General features: G+C 46.3%; 1 protein-coding gene across 2 annotated transcripts in view; it reads left to right on the plus strand.

Annotated features, from left to right (window-relative positions):
- Positions 1-23,439, plus strand: part of LOC138580288 (amiloride-sensitive sodium channel subunit alpha-like) — a 223,852-nt gene that overhangs the window by 90,242 nt on the left and 110,171 nt on the right. For both annotated transcript variants that reach the window (XM_069650701.1, XM_069650702.1), the window contains exon 6: positions 17,588-17,751. In XM_069650701.1, the coding sequence (XP_069506802.1) occupies positions 17,588-17,751 (164 nt within the window). The remainder of the gene's footprint in view (positions 1-17,587; positions 17,752-23,439) is intronic.

Raw genomic sequence — 23,439 nt, forward strand, 5'->3', positions numbered from 1 at the left:
AATTGGCCTTATTATATTCGTCCACTAGGGTGTCTGGGTCAGTGTGGTCCAGAAGGGAATTAAGTTTAGGTAGGATGTGGGGCAGAATATTATCTGCTGTAATATTTTTCTTGTTTCTGGTTAGGGTGGGTGTGGCTAGCGTAGGTGTTGAGACTATAGGTCTTTTAGTGTTAAGGGTAAAGGAGATAAGGTGATGGTCTGACCATATTTGGGGGGTAATGGCTGTTATAACAGGGTTACAGTTGTGACTGGCAATCCAGTCGATAATTCTTCCCTTAGAGTGTGTAGGAGTATTCACGATTTGCGTGAAACCTAGTACTGACAGAGTATTGGCTACAGTAGTAGCATGGTGGTCGTTGATATCGTTGAAGCCTAAATTGAAGTCTCCCAGCACTAGTGTTTGGGAGGAATTTTTTAGCTTCTCAGAGATAACAGTGGTGATATCTTCAGTGAAGGTGCTGATGGGGCCAGGGGGTCTATAAAGGAGGTAGATATTTAAGGTTTGAGAGTTAGCTGTAGGTAGTTTGATAGCGAGAATCTCACAGGATTTAGGGAAGGGTGTGGAAATGATTCTCATGGAGAGATCAGATTTGGCGATGATCGCTATTCCTCCACCACGCGCGTCTGGTCTGTCGGCTCTGAGAATGGTATAGTTTTCTGGGACTGCCAGAGTGAGAGCCGGACCTGCTGCCTTGTGGAGCCAAGATTCTGTAATGGCAATGAAGTCAAGGTCATTATCTCGTATGACATCTGCTATGTCAGTAACATGGGCGACTAATGATCTGGCATTGATTAAAGCAGCTTTTAATTCAGGTTCTGGCTGCACTGTGAAGGGAAGGTTGGCCATAGGTGTATTGATTTTATAGACGGGTTGGTGTTTTAGAGGTGCGGTGGCTACTAAGGGTTGGAGAGGTTTGGGTCGAAGGTGTTCCAGGTTGATGTTATATTTGGTAATGGGTTCGAATATTTTGGGTAGTCTCGCCCGGAGTCTAAGGTTCCTCTGTGCTAGGAAGCAGGGTTTGGAAGTAGGTTGTATGTGGGCTCCTGAACCCTGAGTGGGCAGAGCTGTAGGCATGGACATGTAGATAATGATAAGTGTAGCTGTTAGGTTGATGAGCGGTACTAGGTGAGCTAGGTTAGGCGGGAAGAAGTACATACTGTTACTAGTGGTTGAGCTAGGGAGATACGATAGTCTCTACACGACCGTAAGACGCAGCACAATAGTACAAAGGTCTCTAGGGGGCCATAAGGCACAACGCAAATAATGCAGTGGCGACCATAAGGCGCAATATGATAGTACAGTGGTCTCTAGGCGACCATAAGGCACAATATGATAGTACAGTGGTCACTGGGTGACCATAAGGTACAATGCAGTGGCACGATGGTACAAAGTATGCGGATTCAGTGTTGTCAGGGGATGGCTAGAGCACCGTATGTAGATGTATGGGCACTCTGGCATAGTACCTAGAGGGCAGATTAGGCTATAAGTCCAAGTGAGCAAATGGCCTGAAATATATGTAAAGCACATGTAGACAGAGCGGCATTTCCATATACTCTTGTTATTAGTCTTATGCAGGGCTATAGTGTGCAAGCACTGTGGAATTGTCCGATGATTGAGCGTAGCTGTCTGTGAAATGCACAATGCATAAGAGGGTAAAAGAACAAGTACCTCTAATGGCGGTCTAGGCGGCCACCGGCGAACAACGGCAAACAAGGCCTTTTTCCCTGGCCTTTTCCGAATGGCCGGCTTCCTTCCGCCTGCCGGCGGAAGCGCGTCGAAGATGTGGTGAAAGGTTGCTCAGCAACCAATGCGAGCCTCGGTTTGAGGCCGCGATGCGCCCGCCATATTGGAACCAGGCGCGGCGATCAGGCACGATTCACAGCTGATCGTGTGGATGCAGCAGCATCAGCTGTAGCCGGGAATGCGGGGCGGAACAAAAGCTGCTCCAGGGCTTACCGCAGCGTTCCGAGGCAGATCCACTGGAGCGTGTCCTCAGTCCAGACGATCACGAGCCTCGTGTTGCAGAGGGGCCTCCCGGTCGGATGGACCCTGGGGGGCAGATGCAGGGTGAGAAGGGCTCCTGCCCTCTCTCTGTCTCCTGCAGGGGTGGATATTGGTCCTTGCCCAGAGAGGTTTTGTCATTAGCTACCAGAACGTGCCCAACGAGGGCAAACGTGGAGCAGCCTATTTCCTTGTGAATGAGGTTGCTGAGGTTATTAGGCGTAAGGTAACTGGGTGGCCACAGATTGTGTTGCCTGACCTCTTCCTTTGTGCTTCTCGGCTAGAACTTTGGAAGTTCATCTGCCATTGGGGAATGTTTGAGATCCTTGTGCCATGCATCCTGCGTGGTTCCTTTTCCATGTTTGTGAGTGATGGGAGGAACCTGCGCCTTTGCAGGATTCTTTAGAGTGCACAGTGCATCTCCTTGTGTATGTCTGGAAGTGGGAGAAGGCGTCCTTTTGAAATTAAATGCGCTCGCGGGTGCATTTAACAAAAATAGGGTGCTGGCACCCTATTGAGATAATTACCTCCCTGCTCCAGCGCGGGAGTCGAGAGATAATCATCTTAATAGGGCGCCTCAGAACCCTATTGTTGTGCCTTCTCCCATCACTGAAAAGATACATTTGACGCCCCTTCCCCCCACCACGCCCCAATCAATTGGGAGGTAACCCAACTCTATGACTTCAGGAGCCATGCTGCCAAGTTCATTGAGTGTGGTAGAGGGTGTACTATTGTTCTCTCATGTTGAGTTAACAGGTTGGTTAGGTATGGGAGTTTGATGGGGTCGCACATCGCCAGTTTGCGCAGATGTGGATGCCATGCTTGTCTTGCCCACATAGGAGCAATTAGGGTAAGCATGATTTGTTCTCTGTGTATCTTGTTCACTATCCTGCTCATTAATGGAGTCGGGGGGGAAAAGTGTAAGCAAATTTCCCTGACCAGTTCATCCATAGGGCGTTCCCCTTGGATTCTGGCTGGGGGAACCTGAACACGTAGTCTGTGCATTGCTTGTTTTCTCCTGTAGCAAACAAGTCTATTGTGGGGTAACCCCATTGAGAGAAGATGTGGTCTACAATGATTGAGTCTAGCTGCCACTCGTGTTCCTTTTGGTAGGGGATCTCTGCTTAGAGAGTATTAAGTACCCCTGGAACGTGTTGTGAGGATAGGGATATTCCTCGTCTGAGTGCCCATTTCCATATTTTCTGTGCCAACTTGGACAGACTTGGAGAGTGTGTCCCCCCCCTGTTTCTTGATGTAGAACATCACAGTTGTGCTGTCTGTCAGAATTTGAACCGACTGGTTTGTCAGTTGCACTTCGAATGCTTGGACTGCTTTGAGTACTGCTGGTAGTTCAAGCAGGTTGATATGGTTCTGTGCGGTGACCTAGGTCCACAGACCATGTTCTGTGTGGTGAAGATAGTGAGCCCCCCACCCAGAGAGTATCGTGTCTGTTGTGACAATCGCTTGCGGATCGTGGAAGGGTTTTCCCTTTAATAGATTTTCTCTTGACCACCAGCGTAGACTCTGTACTAGTGTTGGCGAAACGTCCACTAGATCGTCCCACTGACCACTTGCCTGAGACCATTGCTTTGCCAACCACTCCTGCATTGGTTGCATGCGCAGATGTGCGTTTGGGACTAGATATATGCACAATGCCATCATGTCTAGCAAACGCATAGCTTTGCGTACGCTTAACTAGAGACTGGCTTGATACTGGAGTATTTGCCAATGCATGTTCTGCACTCTTTTCATGAGTGCAGAACATGGAATGGAATGGAAGGCCAAGCCTGTACTTGTGTCCAGTACAGCTCCCAGGAACTGTTTTGAAGTGTTGGGTACAAGACTTTATTTTTTCCCGTTTATGGAGAAGCCCAATTGGACAAGAAGATCTATGGTTCTTTGCGTGTTTAGTCTGCAAAGGTGGGAGTCTCTCCTGTGATCTACCAGTCGTCCAGATAGGGGTACACTGGAATGGTCTCCCTGCGCAAGTGCGCCGCCACCACCACCAGTACCTTGGTGAATACCCTTGGAGCTGATGCTATTCCAAAGACAGCACCTTGAATTGGTAGTGCTGGTCTGCTACTTTGGACCGCAAGAGTTTTCTGTGCACTGGGAACATTGAAATATGAAAATGGGCATCTTTCATATACAATGTTGCCATGTAATCCCCCCGTTTTAGCAGGGGAATTACTTCTTGTAGCGTTGTCATGCAGAACTTTTGTGGCTTTACATAAGTGTTTGCAGGGTGGAAGTCTAATACTGGGTGCATTGTCAGATCTTTCTTTGGTACAAGGAAGTATGTTGAATAAATACCCTTGTTTACCTCATTAAATGGCACAATCTCGATGGTGTCCTTGAGGATCAGGGTGTTGACCTCTTCTATTAAGATGAGTTGTTCTTCTTTTGATGTTTTCCTTTGGCGCAGAGGGACGTTTGATGGTGTTCCTATGAGCTCCACGCAATAACCTACCACTACTGTTGATAACACCCACTTGTCCGTGGTTATTCCCATGCGTGTGTGAAGTTTGAAATTCGTCCCCCTACTGGGGAGATAGGGGAGGGGGCCAGGAGCCGGTTGTCATTGTTTGGCCTAGAGATTTGAGAGTTTCATACTCCTCTTTGGCCGACTTTAGAGCATCCTCCACTGCTTTGCCGAATAGTACATTTGGCTCCACTGGCATGTTGAGCAACGTTGCCTGTGTCTCCACCTTAAAACCGGACTGGCGAAGCCAAGCATGGCGCTTGAGAATGGTTCCTTCAGCAATTATGCACCCGACATTGTCTGCAGCGTCGAGGTTATTCTTTAGCAGACTGCTGGCAGTAGCTTTGCCTTCAGCTGCTACAAGGGCAAGTTTACTTCATAGAGACTCCGGAGCAGAATCACCAAGGGCCGAAATTCCGTCCCATTTATTGCAGTCATAACTCGCCAGCAGTGTGGAATTGTTGACGATTCTAACTTGCTACGCTGCCGAAGTTGCCAGCTTCCGACCCAAGGTGTAGAGCTTCTTGCTCTCCTTGTCTGGGGGAACTTCTGAGGAGACTAGAGGTGTACCCGCCCTCTTCCTGGTAGGTGTGTCTACCAGTGAATCTGTCTTAAGCTGTCCTCTGATGTAAAATGGATCAGATGGTGCTGGCCGGAATAGTTTTTCTATTCGTAGATTGGTTGCCCTGGTTTGATTGGGCATTTCAAGAGAGGGTTGGATCCTCCTTTGAATTGACTTTAATATGGGTATAAACTGGGCGGCAGCTTTTTTGTCCCCCAGGATATCTTCTGCAAAATCCTTGTCCTGCTGAGTTTTGTGGGTTTCAATTCCGAAGTGCTCAGCTGCTTTAATTAATAGATTATTAAAGACTGGCTGATTATCCACTGGGGAATCAGGTAAGGGGAAGTCTGGTGGAATCAGATAGTCCAAAGTGTAAACTTCTGACTCATTGCCATTATTATCACCATCATCATCCCTGTCATAGTATTCATCCTCCTCCTGATCCTCCTGATCTTCCTCTGTATCTGCGTGCATGTCATAAAGGTCTGTAGTGCGAGACCTTTTAGTTGGAGCTTGGGATGAAACCAGGGGTTGAAAGGTGGATGTCCTGGGCTGAGAGCTTGAGGCCTGATCAGCTGGAGGTGTATTTTGAAAGCTTTCCAAAGAATTAGGATTATTTTTTTAAAAGTCTGCAAAGAAAGACATTCTAGACGTTCGGCGTTCAGTTGTGGAAGTTTTGTGGGCGGCGTCTTTAGTCTTATGGGGCCTGTCATGAGGCGACCGTGAATTGGAGTGCCCACAGGACAGGGAATCCACTGATCTGCCCCTAGATGCCGAATCTCGGCGGTTGTCTGGCAGAGCCGACACATCGCTGCAGGTTGTGTATTTAGGGTGGTGGGAAGCTGTAATGTTCTTGCCGTCGGGTGTAGTCCCCACAACAGAGCCGCCGGCCTGTCTCCCGGGGTCGGGGGCTAGCACTTGGGAACGTGACTGTTCCCCGTCACCCTCGCCGTCCGAAAAGGTGGCGTTGCTGCTGTCACTGGAGGCTCCCTCCACGTCCATGGCGGCCTCGGCCTGCATGGCGTTATGGGCCCAGTGCTTCGTTCTGCAATCCTTAAGGGTCTTGGGTAGAAAGAGTTTACAAGCTCGACAGTTCCCTTCGTCATGGTCGCAGTTCAAACAGAGGTTACAGACCCTGTGTTTGTCGATCCAAGGACATTTTTCATTACAATTTGGCCAGAATCTAAAGGGTGTCTTATCCATGTTTGGGGAAGGCAGCTGGGCGATAAGGGGAAGAGGAGGAAAAATACATTGTATAATGACTGCACCCCACTCTCCTTACTGTTAGGGCCTAAGCCCGTTGGGCCTTCCAAGGCCGAAAGGGGTCCATTGAAAGTTGACTTCGTCCGACATAGGCTTGTCCTTTTCCTTGTTCTTCACTGCATCGAAAGCACGGTGTCAGGCGTAAAAAGGACAGAAAGAGAAACTATCTTTAAACTTTGCAGAAGCAAATGGCATTAGCCGAAATTGAACTCCGCTTAATGCGACCGCTCACGATAGCGGAAAAAAACAATCTGAGGGACCTCGACACGTGAAGGCCCATGGGTACAGTGGACGTCATACTAGGGATAGTATTACTGGCACACCCTGTCGACGTCCCTTTTCGAGTTTCGAAAACAACAACTGTAATACTCCGCAGCTTCCACTAGATGTCGGCCTATGCATAGCATGTGAATCTAAGCAGATTCCACAAGCCTCAGAAATATATATATTAAAACAATTAACAGGCTAAAATTAACACAAATAGGTAGGAAAAGTGTGAACAATCAATGGTGTGCAGTGTCATTGTGGCATATAATTAGCATGTGCCCCCGTGGGCGGGAGTGTGTGTGTATTGTGTGATATTTCAAAACGTAAACAATAGTTCATGAAAATTGAAGGCAAAACATCTATTTTTGTGCTCAGAAGTCTACGACATAGGTTGAAATTTCAAATTTGTAAGGGTTTCAAGAAATATCAAGGGGGGGTTGTTGTGGTTTGTGACAGGGCCTGCATTTCGGCCATGTCAGGGGTAGGAGGAGCCCGCCCCACCCCAGCAACCTAACCGGTGTGTGAATGCGGGCAGACCGCCTCTCACTCTCTGCTCACCTGGATGATGGCGGCAGCCATGAAGGACTCTGCCACAATGAGGACAGGCAGCATGCTGCCGGAAGAGGAAGACGCCGCTTGACGCCGCACCAGAGGGTGCCGGGAACATGACAACATCAGTTGCTGGAGGCCGTCAGTGATTGCCGCGTCATTAATAACACTGGCGCGGCTCTGGGATTTACCAAATTAAATGGCGGAAACAATACATACTTGCCACCACCGAGGTTGTCACCCTCCTCACAACAATCCAACAAGAGCTAGGCATTCAAACAGTTAAATACCATTTCTGGACAAAATCAGCCAGCTACCTAGGACAAACACAAATGGTGTTGGACATGTAAACTTTGTTATGAAAAACAACATCACCTACTGTTTAGTTTAACAGAGTCACGATAGACACTCCATGCATGCCCTCTGCGGCCAACCCTTTTGTGGATCCTACACCTGGAACAAAATGTTCAAGGACCTCAATGAGTATATTCTCACATGATGTTGCTACTTTGATGTTATTATTGTTATAATGTGAACAATTTTGTGATCACACTTCCCCGCAGCCATCACTGTTCTGAAATGTCCTTCTTAGATCTAAAGATTTACAGAAAAGAGGACATGCTGCACTACATCATAAACACACAGGACTAGCTCTACGCTACATGGCAGTCGCTCACACCTCAAGTATACAATCAACACGATACCACCAGGATAAGTCGTGTATACCAAGTGAAACTGTAACCAAAAAACTGCCTGTAAGAAAGGACGCGCTACCATTGAGAATAGATTAATGTTAATGTTAAAGATCATTTTTACCACGCATTACCACCACCGAGGTGTGCCCCCGGCGCTCTGGCAGATCAGAAAAGTGTTTGGTTTTGGGGGGGTCATTAGGGCAAGGCTGGAATGGGTAGAGTAAGAGTTATAATGTCCTGTTGGTGCCTTCAGTTTGGTTTGCACCGTTCCCTGAGATTGCTGTGCCGAGTGGTGGCTCTGTTTGTTTTGCGTTTGAGTGGTGTATGCAGAGCTTGAGGTTTTAGGGTTGGGTTAGTGGGGCTTATTCTTACCTTGTTGCTTTCAACTTCTGTGCGCATTGATTCTGTCTGTGCTGTGTGTTGGGTGATTTGTAGCGGTTTATTCTCCAGGTATTGCGCGGGGCAGAGGTTTTCTCTCTAATTGTGTGGTGCTTTATGGGCATAAGGTTATGTGTGCCTCCCCCTGTCCTCAGGCTGGAGGTATCCAGGGATTGGGGGTTTGGTTGTCTCCCTGGGTATCTTGTGTGTGATTTCCTTGTCCCCCGAGGACCGGGTGCACTAAAACCTCCTGGTGTGCCCGTTGATGCTTCCTGTGTTTGTCTAGCGGTTTGTGGGCATGATGTTGTGTGGGTGTTACCCTGCCCCTATGCTGGCGATTGCTGGGGATTGGGGGTTTTGGTTGTCTCCCCGGGTTTCTTGTGTGCGATGCCCGGCGACCGAGGACCAGGGGCACTAGGCTCCATGGGGCGGGGGGACCTGTTATTGGTTAATGCTCCCCCACCTGCAGATGGGGTACCCGATTCTGGGGTAATGACTAGTGGAGGGTTTTGAGGGGGTGGTTCATTTGGGCTCTCTCTCTAGCTTGTTCTTCCCTATATGCTCATTGAGGTCTGCTCTCTGTTTCCAGTGGAGTCTTCGTTTTTCCCAGTCGTTCCCTTCTGATTCTGAGGCAAAGAGCCAAGTTTTAAGTAGTTTCCTGAATTTTAGGTGAATTTTGTAATACAAATAGGCTACAAAACTGACATCAACACAGCTTTGGATAAATGGTGAAAAAGAGCCTTCAATAGGTAACTAACCATCGCAGAGAAAAACGACAAAGATGGCAGATTCATCACACAATACAGCCATGATAGACATTAAAAAAACTGGCATCTTTTCAAATTGAACCCAGGCCATAATATCATCCCCAAATTGTCTATACCAAAGCATTTACAATGTCCCAATCTCCTAAAAGCACCAAAGCCGCATATAACAAAAAGGCTACCACCGTTCCCACTTGCACTTGGAATTTTTAAAGGTGTGTCATGAAGGGCATGTAACTATACACAAGACAAGATGCACATTTTCAATTTAGCAATTTTACCAAATGCACAATCAAACAATTCAGCTAATGCAAGACTACACATATCATTTTATGTACTTGCCAAAAAGATATATGTAGGAAGCAGCACCAGGCAGCACCAGGACAGACTTCTCAGACATATTTGCTGGATCAAGAAGAAAGACCACAGGTCCCCTGCAGCCCAGGACTGGCACACGACACACTCTGATGCAAAACTACTAAAATCAGATTTCTTGGATTTCCATGTATACCCACAAACAAACATGTTTGTGATAAAGAAAACAACCTGAGCGTGGCGACAGATCCAGCGCGAGTCGATGCGCGAATGAGAATAAGAACCTTGTCTGGGATCAGAAGACCCAGAGAGGAGCATTGAAGCATTAAAGGACATAGAAGGAAGAATTAAACACAGGAAGGGAGAGAAGGAAGGCGCAGGCCAAAACAGAAAGCCAGCTGTCTACGGAGGATGGCAGAGGAGTGAAGAAAATCCTCTCCAGTTGTTACAATAGCATAGAATGCAACAAAAGGTCCCAAGAGCTGAACACTGAAAAAGAGTAAGAAGGCCTGGGAAATTCCTATCCAGAAGTCTTGTGTCGGAACAAATTGTGGCGGCTTGGGGCTTTTCATTGATATTTGTCCTGATGAAGGCCTAATTGAAAGGAATGAGGAGTGTTCGGCCTAGCACGAGCAGATCCGTGATGTAAAGGCTGAAACCCACAAGTGTCTACATGTTTTATGGTGGAAACACAGTATATTCAAGACGAGCTTCATAGTCTGAGAAGGCAGAAACCTAGACTGGGTTGCCCTGTGCTCCCACTGGTTTGGCTACGATATGTCTGGCAAAGGAGAAGGTGTTAAAAGTGTATACAAGATAAAAGATGACCAGACTATACCAAACGGAAGGATAGGATAATCCAGAACAGTATATTGTGTTTCCTAAATTTGAATATTGTGTCTCAATATTGGTAATCTGTTTTGGTGAAAGAATGGTAAATTTGGTAGTACTAACCCCACCACTTCAGCATCTGTTGAAAAAGAAACTCTGTATTTGAGTGTCAAAAGATATTTTTCAAGTTTTACACATTGTCGTATGTATTTGGTGCATTTTTTATCACTGTGATATCAGATATGTTTTTATATATAATTTTGATATTAAAACTAGAAAAAGGTATTTAAATGTACAAAAATGTTGTTTGAAACCCAAAAGGCTTGTTCAGACTCCTAATCTAGATGTGTAGTTGGAAAATTGGGATGAGTGAATGAAGGGTGAATGCGCAGAGAAAATAGTGTCTCTATGTTAACTTTTTCCAGTAAAAAAAAGAGGCTTTTAACCGGACCCCATCTACTTTGAGGTGATTAAGAACTGACATGCAAAAATGGATGTACATTTTGCGTGCAATCATGCATGCCCTGAGCACGTGCCATGAAATTATTCTTTTTCGGAAATAAATAATCTTCAATATGCACTAGTAATAGAAGATTAATATTAATTCAGACCTGGCACCACATTTTGCAAATACACCCGACTACTTTTTATGTGGCTTAATTGAATTGCCGCCTTCATTCTCTGCAAACGTTTCCCCGTCTTCTCGCAGTGGCGCCGAGCAGGCTGTTGCCCATTGGCTATCCATACAACATCCCTTCCCCTGCACTCTAACATGCACACCAGGGCAATCCTATATATCAGCCATCGTATACTTGGCTACCTTTCGAGTGTTAAGTCCGTTTTTTTACCACCCTCTGTTGAGGAAGCTACCACCACAAACCCCACGGGGGAGGCTAAACACCTGTAAACGAAAGGGTAGCCAACCTCTATTGAAGGGGGGTAGTGCGGTCAGAAAAACAAGGCTCAACTCCCAGGTAGGTCTAGTAGGCCAACACAGATACAATAAGTCCACACACTTACTGACAAATGTTACTTTAATAAAGTTGCACATAAAAACGATCACTTCCAAGAAGTACTTCGGTACTAATACACAGTATCAAAAAGATACCAATCATATTATAAAAGCAGTAATGCTTAAAGAAGAACTTTCCCAAACCCAATGTCTATAGGTGGGCCCAATGTCTATAGGTTGGTCTAATGTATATAGGTGGGCCCTCTGCCAGAGGTGAGCAGCCAACATAAAATAACATGGGGGTGGAGAGGACCAGGGAACCATAAATCCTAGTAAGCAGGCAAGTCCCTTATGGGTCTGCTCAATAACCGTACAGATGCTCATTTTACAAATCAGCATACATTGCCTAGACGGGACAGCTTATATTTGCACCTATGTGCAAAGAGGTTCCCTCTGGGCAACCTTGGTCATTTTCACTGCAGAATGCATAAGGGAAGTGTAAAATGGTGGCGGAAGTAGCTTTACTCTTCCCTCTTGCACTCTGCACTGCAAAATGAGTAAACGCTGCCTGCCACATACACATGGCAGTCAGCGTTTACAATGATTTCCTATGGTATTCGCCTTCTTTTTACAGGTGTAAACAGCAGGTGTATTATATAGAAAATATCATGCGGGCTAAAACCAAATTGTATTTGAAGGCGAAGGGTAAAAGGGAGGCGGAAATATAACTCCTGTTCCAACCCTCCCATCCCCCATCTTCAAAAAACAAGAAAATGCCCCTTAGCTGGAATGGAGGTATTAAGACAGGCGTAACACCTTTATGCCTTTCTTTTGCGCCTTCATACATGATCTGGGGATTTGGAGCCCCACAGTGTCCTAAACGCACAACCCAGCCCTAATATATGTGGAAGACCCCGGAGCTGGTGGCCACATAAAGTAGGGTATGGTATAAAAAAAAAGAAACACACAATTGTACCAGCAGGAAAACTATGCTACAAATCCATAATGCCTATACAATTTCTACACAGTAATTCAGGACCTCTATAGCATCATATTAGTAGGCACTTATAAAAATACATTAAAGCAGTAGAGAGGATGAAACGATTGTAATCCTGAGCCAAAAAGCTTCCAAGAATCAATAAATAATTTTAGCAGCAGGTAACTTCCTTATACATTTCATGGAAGCATATACCAGATTTAGTCACAGGGAGTCACCTCTCTCTATATATATAAACCAGCACATCTGTTATTTAGTTCCTTATACAATTCTACAACGTTGTGCCAATATGTACCACATTTGTCATAGTTACCTGTTAGGACCCACCGGACATTACTGGCTACATGGCATTTGGACACCCCACCACTTTCCCCTCATTTCAGCCCCATCACACTTGAGACGGTTGCCTGAAATAGGCGAAATATCAATGTGGTCGTAGAAGGAACGGACAAAGCTCATTTTAAGCATCTTGACGCGAGGAACACAGCATGCATTTATTACATTGAATCCAAAACAACTAATGAAAAAATAATGATTTAAAAAATAACTAATTCCAAAATAACTAATTTTGAAAAAAAACGAAAAATGGGGTTGCGAGAGGGAATAGTGGTTTTGGTGGTGGGGGGAGTATTATTTTAAAAAAAGGGGGGGGGTTTGGGGGAACAACGAAAAATGAATGTTATTTTGGAATTCGTTATTTTTACATTAGTTATAATTTCATTAGTTATAATACATGTAACCTAGGAACACAACTTGAAAGCCTCGAAAATCCTGTTTCAAGGCCCTAGGACACACCGGTTTCGAGATATTTGCAAAGGAACTGCAATGCACTGCACCGTGCCAGGGTGAGGCGACAGGTGGGGAGAGCGTACAGAAGGTCCCAGTATGCTGCAGCACGTCAACTCTCTCCTCCCCTCCTTGTCTGCTCCAGGTAATGTAAGCTAGCCACACACAACCATTCTCAGTGCAGTTTACTTTAGAGTGCAAAGCACATCAAGCGGTAAGCGAAACAGAACAGCGACCTACAGGACCATTGATTTTCAACAATTGGTGAGAGTGTTATCATGTTTATCCACAGAACCCGTGCGTAGCATGGGTACTTTAAATCAATTTATGCAACTGGGAACAACCAACACTTGCACTTGCATGCTGTTGGGTCCCCTGCATGCAATTGTTATCACTCCAAAAGCTGATTGTATGAGTAAAGATTAGAGCAAGGTGCAATCGTCTTGACACTTCACTTTTACTAACCACTATGAGAGACATACAGCGCTGCCTGTAAATAACACTGTGCAGGCAATGTTTTATAATTGATTCCAATGGAATCTGCTTGCTATTGAGAAGGTACAATTGCGAAGAGTATTCCAATGGAATCCGTCGGCTTTATACCTACATGAAAATCTCAAGCAGGCGTCAAACCGGGTGCTCCTGCAAGACGGCAGAGAAAAGCGCAGGCGGGGAAAAGCAAAGTGTAGATGGACAGTCCACTTTGCTACCCTCATACACTATGGATGATCTGCAAAATGTCACACAGCATTAAATGGAGGTAAAAAAAGCAATACGCTTGAAAATGACCCCGTCAGTCTCTAAAGTACTTTCATTCACCATGATAGAAATTCATGGTAAAACTTTAAACATCTATGTAAAAATCAAGGGTAAGTGCAAAAATGACAATTCCTGGTCCAGAGTTCACTGAACCCTAATGCAATTCAGGAAAGATGTAGAGGGGTAGGTACATACCCCAGAGTCCATTTTAGGGGAGTACCAATGAAAGTTCATAGTTCCATAGAAGGGGAAAGGTTAAAGGGCCATTCACTTTAATGGAGGTACGTTTGTTTAACCCCACAGGTGCTGATTCTGCACCAACCAATCTGAGGGGAGGCCAGTAGAGACCACAAGGAAGTCATCCAGAGAAAGAAGTGGCAGAACAGGAACACCCCCAAGAATACTCTATGGAAATTGTGGTAAAGACTCAGCTCCATGAAATCTTAACTCTATACCATAGGGAAACCTGAGGGTGAGTATCGCAAATAATCACCCACTCTAGGATCCAAAGGTAGGTACTTGCATCAGAAGTTTCACCGAAAACGTCTAGAGAAACCCGAAACAACCCAGTGAACAAAAGGCTCTTTTCCACAGGTACGGTTTTCCAGATCGTTGGCCAGGGACTTGAACTCAGAGCCTACGACAATCCCAGTAACCCAGGAAAGAAACAAATTCTCTTTCCAGGACCAAGACCCTGAACCCTGCATCATAGACGTCTGCGAGGAGAACCCCAAGAAAACATAGGAGCCCCATGAAAATAGCCCTCAGCAGCTCAACAAACAAAAGAAAGCAGCAGTGCAGTGGAAAACAGCCCCAGGATGGGGCTAATGGCTGGAGGCACCCTCGGACACCCCAAGCAGATGAGATGGCGGAGTGATGAAGTCTCAGCATCCCCCTGGACTCCAGCAGCGACCCACAGCCAAGCGGATCCAGGAGTTAAACCATGGAATGCAGCGGTAAACGGGCCAGGAGACAGTTGCAGGGTGGAGGGCTTGCCCCGGCAGATGCAGGGCATCACCAGGAGTCTTCAACAAGCACAGACTGGACCTCGAGTGGCAAAAAACCCAAACCGGGAACTGCCCAAGCCACTGCACTTAGCTAGTATTGTCAAGTGAGGGCTTTAAACATGGCAAAACTGTCAAAAATCATTGGGCAACCGTGTTCAACGGGTCAGCAGACTTAACAGCACCATGCTACAGGAATAAGAAAGCAACAGGGACAGGACAAAGCCTAAATATTCTTTCATAAAGCCAATCAGTAAAGGGGCTGGGGGCTTAGGGTCAGAGGACAAAGCATGTGGATTGGTCAGCAGGACTGCCACTTAGCCTTATCCACTACCACAGGCAGTGAGAGGGTTGGATCAGTGATGTGAATTGGTCTACAACAGTTAGGACCAATATGGTGGGGGTGCCAGGTTGGGCCTAAAAAGAGCCCATATGATCAAAACGGCGACACTAGGGCCACCTCATGGTCACCTAGAAAAAGGAAATGCCTGAAACATAAAATGTCCAAAAGCAGGATTTAATGAAAAACCTTGGTTACCCCAATGGCTACCAAAATGGTACATTGGAATACCAATGCAGTAACATAACTTGCACACTTGGTGAAGCCAAAACCAACGTATAGCTGCCAAAGCCTACTCCCTAACACCTGTGTAAGGTAATACCCACTCCCTAACACCTGTTTAGGGTGGTACCTACTCCCTAACACCTGTGTCGGGTGGTTCCTACTCCCTAACACCTGTGCCCGTGGTTCCTACTCCCTAACACCTGTGTAGGGTGGTACCTACTCCCTACCACCTGTGTAGGGTGTTACCTACTCCCTAACACCTGTATAGGGTGTTACCTACTCCCTAACACCTGTTTAGGGTGGTACCTACTCCCTAACACCTGTGTCGGGTGGTTCCTACTCCCTAACACCTGTGCCCGTGGTTCCTACTCCCTAACACCTGTGTAGGGTGGTTCCTACTCCCTAACACCTGTGTAGGGTGTTACCTACTCCCTAACACCTGTGTAGGGTGTTACCTACTCCCTAACACCTGTGTAGGGTGTTACCTACTCCCTAACACCTGTTTAGGGTGGTACCTACTCCCTAACACCTGTGTCGGGTGGTTCCTACTCCCTAACACCTGTGTCGGGTGGTTCCTACTCCCTAACACCTGTGTACGGTCTTACCTACTCTCTAACACTTGGGTCGGGGGTTACCTACTCCCTAACACTTGGGTCGGGTGGTACCTACTCCCTAACACCTATGTAGGGTGATACCTACTCCCTAACACCGGTGTAGGGTGGTACCTACTCCCTAACACCTGTGTAGGGTGATACAATCACCCTAGGGTGAAAATGGGGAGCCTGAGAGTTACCCCTTGGACTGAATGCCTTAGAGGTGTTCCAATACCATATACCTTAAGTAAAGTGTAAAGGGATATAATGTTAGGGGCACTTCAGGAGAAGTCCCTCTGGCCACCACAAAGAGATCAATGAACCAAAAGAGAAGGACGGGAAACCAAAACGTTGAGGGGCCCCAAAAAGTGTCGCCAGAATCCCCAATATAGCAATTCTGACTTAACATTGTGTATATTACTAAACTCCATAATATCTTTGCTAATGAAAGCTCTCACTTGTTCCCATGTGACCATCCTTTACTACCCTTTTCCTTCCCTTCTCCTTCCCCTTTCCCTCGTTCTTGTTACATGAGCAGATTGCGGTTACGCAACGCTGGCCGTCTGCCATCCTGCATGTAGCGCGTATAGTTAAACATTAGCTACTGGCGCTTCGAGATGTTTACAGTGTCCTCCCTGTGAAACACATGCTGCCATTGCATGTGCAACACATGCTTTCCAAAGAGTAAAGCTATGCTTGCCTGCTGCGTGACGTCAGGTAAGCTGTGCTGCTCCTTTAGACTGATGTGTCGCTCTTTATATTTTTTTGAATCCTTTCAATAAGAAATTTCAAGCTGTGCTTATGCATCAAAGCATATACATGGGTGATGTGTCTTCAGTTTGCACCTACTATTGTTCAGGTTTTGATGTACCTCACACTAGGCACATGGTCGCTTATAATATGTCACAATGACTGCTCACCGTTGATTGGTTCATGGTTTTACTTGCTCCCACCTAATTGCATCACTGTTAACCCTATTCACATAAACACATATTTCATATGATTTGTTGTCTCTTCCCCCATTATATTGATCTATTTTCTTTGTTTGTTGCCTTCTCTTCTTCTCCTCCCCCACATCTACTAGCCCCAATGTTATCTTTCAATTATACATGTCTACATTCCACCCACTACCAAAGCCCAGAAGAAGCCCCGTGAAGTGTGGGTGCAACAGGCAGCTCGCTCTCTACCAATCATCAAAAATATAAAATGGCGGTTCAGGCGCAAAGATTGCATTGTAAGCCTTGTTTGTTTGTTTGTTTGTTTATTTACTTGATTCTCTCCTTTATTATAAAGTCTGTGCAACCTGCAGTGCTGCTGCAAAAATATTTAAAAAAACAACAACATCAAATCACTACACCTGTGTCAATAGCCAAAAAGACATTCTACAGACAATATGCAAAGGCTTACTGTGACTAGAAGACTACACAGCGGGTCTACTGCCTGACTCTACAAACTTGTTTCCATAAAACAGTGTTATGATATTTAAGATTATTTAAAAAAAGAAAAAATGTTAACACCATAGTGCAAAACAATAGTAATTGCAAAGTTCATGGAACAGTGCCTCCAAAATAGAAGTTCTTAGCTCAGCAGTGGCTCCCAGGCTGTACCTTTAGGGCACATACATCTTTTTTCTTTTTATTGTCCTTCTATCCAGAGGCTCACCCACAACCCATTCTATACGGCACAGACATCCAGTTCCAGTTCTTACTCTTCTCTCGGAGGATTAGTACAGTCTGTTCCTGATGGTTTTGAAATGCAGTTCTGGTGTCAACTATATGCAGCCTGTCCGCCTAACATCCCTCCTGTTCTTTTGGCTTCCCTAGGTCTGACGATGGTGCTCAGGACAGAGCAGAAAGATTACCTCCCACTGCTTTCAACCACTACCGGTGCACGTGTCATGGTGCATGGACGGGACAAACCACCTTTCCCTGATGATGCTGGCTTCAACATCCAGCCTGGGCTGGAGACATCCATCAGCATGTCCAAGGTAGGGAAGCCTACAAGCTCAAGTGGAGGCTAACACTACAGACTTCAACATCCAGCCTGGGCTGGAGACATCCATCAGCATGTCCAAGGTAGGGAAGCATACAAGCACAAGTGGAGGCTAACACTACAGACTTCAACATCCAGCCTGGGCTGGAGACATCCATCAGCATGTCCAAGGTAGGGAAGCCTACAAGCTCAAGTGGAGGCTAACACTACAGACTTCAAAATCCAGCCTGGGCTGGAGACATCCTTCAGCATGTCCAAGGTAGGGAAGCATACAAGCTCAAGTGGAGGCTAACACTACAGACTTCAACATCCAGCCTGGGCTGGAGACATCCATCAGCATGTCCAAGGTAGGGAAGCATACAAGCTCAAGTGGAGGCTAACACTACAGACTTCAACATCCAGCCTGGGCTGGAGACATCCATCAGCATGTCCAAGGTAGGGAAGCATACAAGCTGAAGTAGAGGCGAACACTACAGACTTCAACATCCAGCCTGGGCTGGAGACATCCATCAGCATGTCGAAGGTAGGGAAGCATACAAGCTGAAGTAGAGGCTAACACTACAAACTTCAACATCCAGCCTGGGCTGGAGACATCCTTCCGCATGTCCAAGGTAGGGAAGCATACAAGGCCAAGTGGAGGCTAACAATACAGACGTCAACATCCAGCCTGGGCTGGAGACATCCATCCGCATGTCCAAGGTAGGGAAGCATACAAGCTCAAGTGGAGGCTAACACTACAGACTTCAACATCCAGCCTGGGCTGGAGACATCCATCAGCATGTCCAAGGTAGGGAAGCATACAAGCTCAAGTGGAGGCTAACACTACAGACTTCAACATCCAGCCTGGGCTGGAGACATCCATCAGCATGTCCAAGGTAGGGAAGCATACAAGCTCAAGTAGAGGCTAACACTACAGACTTCAACATCCAGCCTGGGCTGGAGACATCCATCAGCATGTCCAAGGTAGGGAAGCATACAAGCTGAAGTAGAGGCGAACACTACAGACTTCAACATCCAGCCTGGGCTGGAGACATCCATCAGCATGTCGAAGGTAGGGAAGCATACAAGCTCAAGTAGAGGGGAACACTACAGACTTCAACATCCAGCCTGGGCTGAAGACATCCATCAGCATGTCCAAGGTAGGGAAGCATACAAGCTGAAGTAGAGGGGAACACTACAGACTTCAACATCCAGCCTGGGCTGAAGACATCCATCAGCATGTCCAAGGTAGGGAAGCATACAAGCTGAAGTAGAGGTGACTAGAGAATATACAATGCTTTTGAGGAAGGTGCAGAATAGGCAAGCCGATGGCAAATCCTCCCTTATCGCACACTAGACATCTGCTCCTGGACACTGGATGGTCAAGTAACACAAATAGACTAGTTCTATCAAAGTAGAGCTCTATCCTAAATCACACAGACAAGGCAGTCACAGGGAAAGGCAAGACTAGTAAGGGCTCCTGGAAGACCCACCATGGGTTTAAGCCAAACTTGAATCATCTAGTCAAATCTACTGCTACAGGTCTCTGCTAAACCATATGTACAGAGCCTGGGTTGGGCGGTGGCCTGCATTTCACAAAAGTCCCCTCTCTACGTACATGGATATACAACACTAGGGATTTTTAAGTGACTAACATATCCGATACCTTGCATATGTAGATGATATAGTCCTAATGGACAACACCAAGATGGGGCTTCAGAGTAGTACGAAGACAATCTCTAGATATTTTGAATACCTTAATCTGGAAGTAACATTGCAAAGACACAACTTGAGGTTTTCATCTTTCAGGACAAAGGGTGAATTTTGTATGTCACCTGGACAAAGTTCATCTTGAGATAGTTTCTGCTACCTGGGTCTGCTTATTGATTGTAAGACGAGTGCGTCTCGTATATGGAAAAGGAAGCCAAAGCCCTGATACTGATGGGGGCTATCAAACACTTTGATCATGCTTATGGTTGCTACTCTTTATCCCCTCTTATCGAGGCCTATCATTACAATTGAGTCCCGACTGTGATGTATGGCTTGCAGTGCTTGTCCATTCTTCCATCATATGGTTAGAATGACTTGAGAGGTGTCGTGTATTAGGCCTTCAGATCCACTTAATAAGGACGAAATTGAGCCTAACATCAATGCCCACCTTACTAAAGATTAGGACATTTGCACTATTTGTTAAAATGAAGCTGGCCGCACTGGATACATTGCTGTCAGTTCTACTTGATAGCTATATGAAGGCTAGCAATAAGACACCAATTGCATTTAGGATTGATAATGAGTCTGTAATCGAAAAGCTGGGCGCAAAGAACGACGGACAGTTTTATTACAAAATCATTTTAAAAGAAGGCTATTATGCAAGACTGGAGCATACTTAACCCCAAACTCTCTCTAGTGAATATGCCAAAGCTTTTCCAATTTACTGATCCATGCCAAAATAGATCTATTTATTTATTTGCATTTGTAAAGCGCTCACACAGCCCGCGGGCATCGAGGCACTGTTACAGGAAATGTTTGTTTTTTTAGTTGCCTAATTGTTTTTTTTGTTGTCTTAGTTGCGTATTTATAACGCACTTTAATACCCAGAGGTTTCTAAGTGCGGACCCAGGGATCGTGTCCTCTTGCTTCCAAAGCGAACCCGTTGCCACTGAGCTATCCTCCTGGGACGGATTCACAGTTTCCCGGAAAATAATCAAATAAGAGTTTACCTAGTTTAGATTAAATCTCTTTGCTACTGAACAGGTAAAGGATGCTTGCAAATGCCAAGAGTGTAATATGAGAACCTTTAGATCATGCAAACATGACCAACCGGAAGCACTGAAACATCTAATTTGATATGATAACGTTATTGATCATCTTCATTGCCACCATGTGCACAGGTTTCTTAAGAACACCTTCCTTCCTGAAAACCTAATGGTTTCGGCTATCACTTATGCAAGGTAGACCACTCTCCTTATTTCTTGCCATAATGATTTTCTGAAAACAAATATTGTGTGTATACTCACCCTGCTGAAGGGATACTTTGAAGGGTTCAGAGGGACCCGTGCAGATGACCAGTGAAGCCTGAGCCCACTGTCTCTCAATGGCCATTTCCATGGTGATGCGCTTGGGAGGTCTCACTTATGCAGACCCATTAGATGAAGGGGCAGAAGGAACCAGCGTTGACAAGGTCTGTAGGCGATTCTGGATGCCTGATTCAGGCTAGTTTTTCTAGCCACGGCCATTATAAGCAAAAATTCAACTGTATTTGCCAAGTACCGCCTCCCATCGCCACATTCTATCATAATTTGCTTAGTGTAGCCACATATGTCTCATTTCAGCTACACACATATATGCAGGGTAGACCCTTGCAGACAGTGTTGTAACAAACTATGATTAGGTGACATCATCACATGGCAGGTAATAGCCATGAACTACGCACTCTCACACACTAATGGTCTTCTGTCCTGTGGTGTAATGAACAAGCTTGTCTTCACCCAGCATAGAGGCACCATGGAGGCCAGAATCCACATGGAAAAACAGTCTCCCTGAATGAGACCAAGCGCCACTATTTTATTTTTTGTTTTTGTTATGCACCACCTTCCATAGTGCGGCCACTTCTAAGCACACACCGGGGTCTTATTATAAGGTTTGCGGCGCGGGGAAAGTGCAGGGGAAAGTGCAGGTAATTCAGTGACTGGCACTTTTACTGCACCGCAAAACACATTTTTGGGTGGCGGCCACTAATTTACCTCCCGCCATAGCTGGAGGTAAATCAGACCCCCACTTCAGAAAACTGCTGGTAATACCGGCAATCCCCTCCATGGAGTCCTATGGGATCCCATGGAATGGGGATTTACTGCACTTTCTGCCACTGGTAATATCCCAGAAATTCTGCGATATCTGGCGGCGGATACGATAGGTCAGTATGCCGGTATCCTGCCAGCATTACCGTCGGGAAATCAGCAAACCTATGAGGCCCAGTAGGGCTCATTACGAGGAAGGCGGCCACGGAATTAACAATGCCGGTAAGGGACCGGCACCGTTCATTCTGGCCCGCCACATTACGAGGTCTGCAGCGGGCCCCGCTCTGCACGCCTGGTCAGACCAGACGTGCAGAGCGGGACCCGCTAGCAGACCAGGATGCTAACAACGGGCCCGTCATTAACGGGCCCGTTGTTAGCATCCTCCCCATTCACATTGAACGCTCTGTAGGCTCAATGGGAATGGGGATGTACTGGGTCCGCCAAGGTCGGAATGGCCCGGTAAATCCCCTTTTGCGGGACCCGGACCCGAGTTTGGAGGTAGCCATGCCGCTAAAAATGGCATGGATGCCTCCAAACTCGTAATGAGGCCCAGTGTCTTCAGATCCGGGGAAATGTGGTCAGATCACCTTAATGTGAAATGAGGATGGTGGCATAAATGTGTTCCACTTGAAGCTTATGCACATTTTTAACTGGTTGCCCAGCATAGATCCCATTACAATAGTGGAGACATGACAACTGCAAGGACCTATGAAAAGCTTGCAGAAGGACGGCGTCCCCAATGTAGGTTCCGGTGGCAGTAGGCCAATGGTATGACTGTATTCACCTGTGGTGCAAATACCAGTACTGCATCCGAGGCGGCTTCCCATGTGTGCGCTTTCTGCTTGGGGGCATGGGTCGTTCGGAACAGAGGTTGTCCGGTAAACGGGGGAGCGCCTGGGTCTAGATCCATTGGCCTACCAGCAAGACCTCGGATTTACACTGTTTAGACAGAGGTTCTTAGAGTGCATCAATTCTGTGACATGTATGAGGCAGGTTTCTATTGCTGGGAGTCCGCTATTGCGCTCTTGCAGCTCACAATGCGGCTCTGTAACATCATCATGGTATATCATCGGATGCTTTGGACGTTGCCAAGGGGGCAGTGGTCGAAGTGTACGAAAAGAAATAATGGAACCAGTTCTGTGCTGGCGTGCCCCCACTCCCCACAAACCCCATTGCCACGCCCTCTCCCATGCGCAATCCAAACCCCCAACCAAACACACCTGCTGTTTCAGGGAATGTTCAGTGCAAGTTTCTAATTCTTCCTACACTTTGATTTTAAAAGTAAAACAGTCCGGAACGGTTTCTTTTTAAGATAAAAGTATAGGAACAGAAATTCTAAAATTAAAAAAAAGTAGAGTAGCTCCCAATCGCTCCCGCCAACTTTGACCACTGCTAGGGGGTGACGTATACTGTGATAAAGCCGACCTTTGATGTACTCCAAAGTTGATCTTTGCGAATGAAGATATGAAGAAGGCCACTGAAACTGGTGGCTTTGGTTGTAAAGGAATTCTATAATCCAACTTCAGGCAGGGCGTTCCCAGCCGTGGAATCCTTGAGTTGGCATAACAGAATCACATAACCACTTTAATGATGGCCTCTGGGGCTGGGAGGGGGTGAGCAGGATCCGGGCACAGAGCTGCTTCCATTACCTGACAACGTGTAGCACGTCCTTTACATCCGTGACAGTGATGTCTGCAACTCTCTGAGATTTGAATCCGGCCCTGCAAATAGTTCAGGCGAAGCTAGAAAGTTTGCATGCGTACCTTTCTTGAGAGTTTTTGCTTCACAGGGAAGGCCGGGGATTGGTCAGACATTAGTCAGGTTTTGTGCCTCAGCAGACCGTGTTCTAAGTATTGGGGCAATGATAGTGTGTTTGGGTTTGGCTGACTGGTGTGGTCCCAGATGAG

This window comes from Ambystoma mexicanum, chromosome 3p, assembly GCF_040938575.1.
Source record: "Ambystoma mexicanum isolate Mex_15411 chromosome 3p, UKY_AmexF1_1, whole genome shotgun sequence".
In the NCBI taxonomy this organism is placed as follows: domain Eukaryota; kingdom Metazoa; phylum Chordata; class Amphibia; order Caudata; family Ambystomatidae; genus Ambystoma; species Ambystoma mexicanum.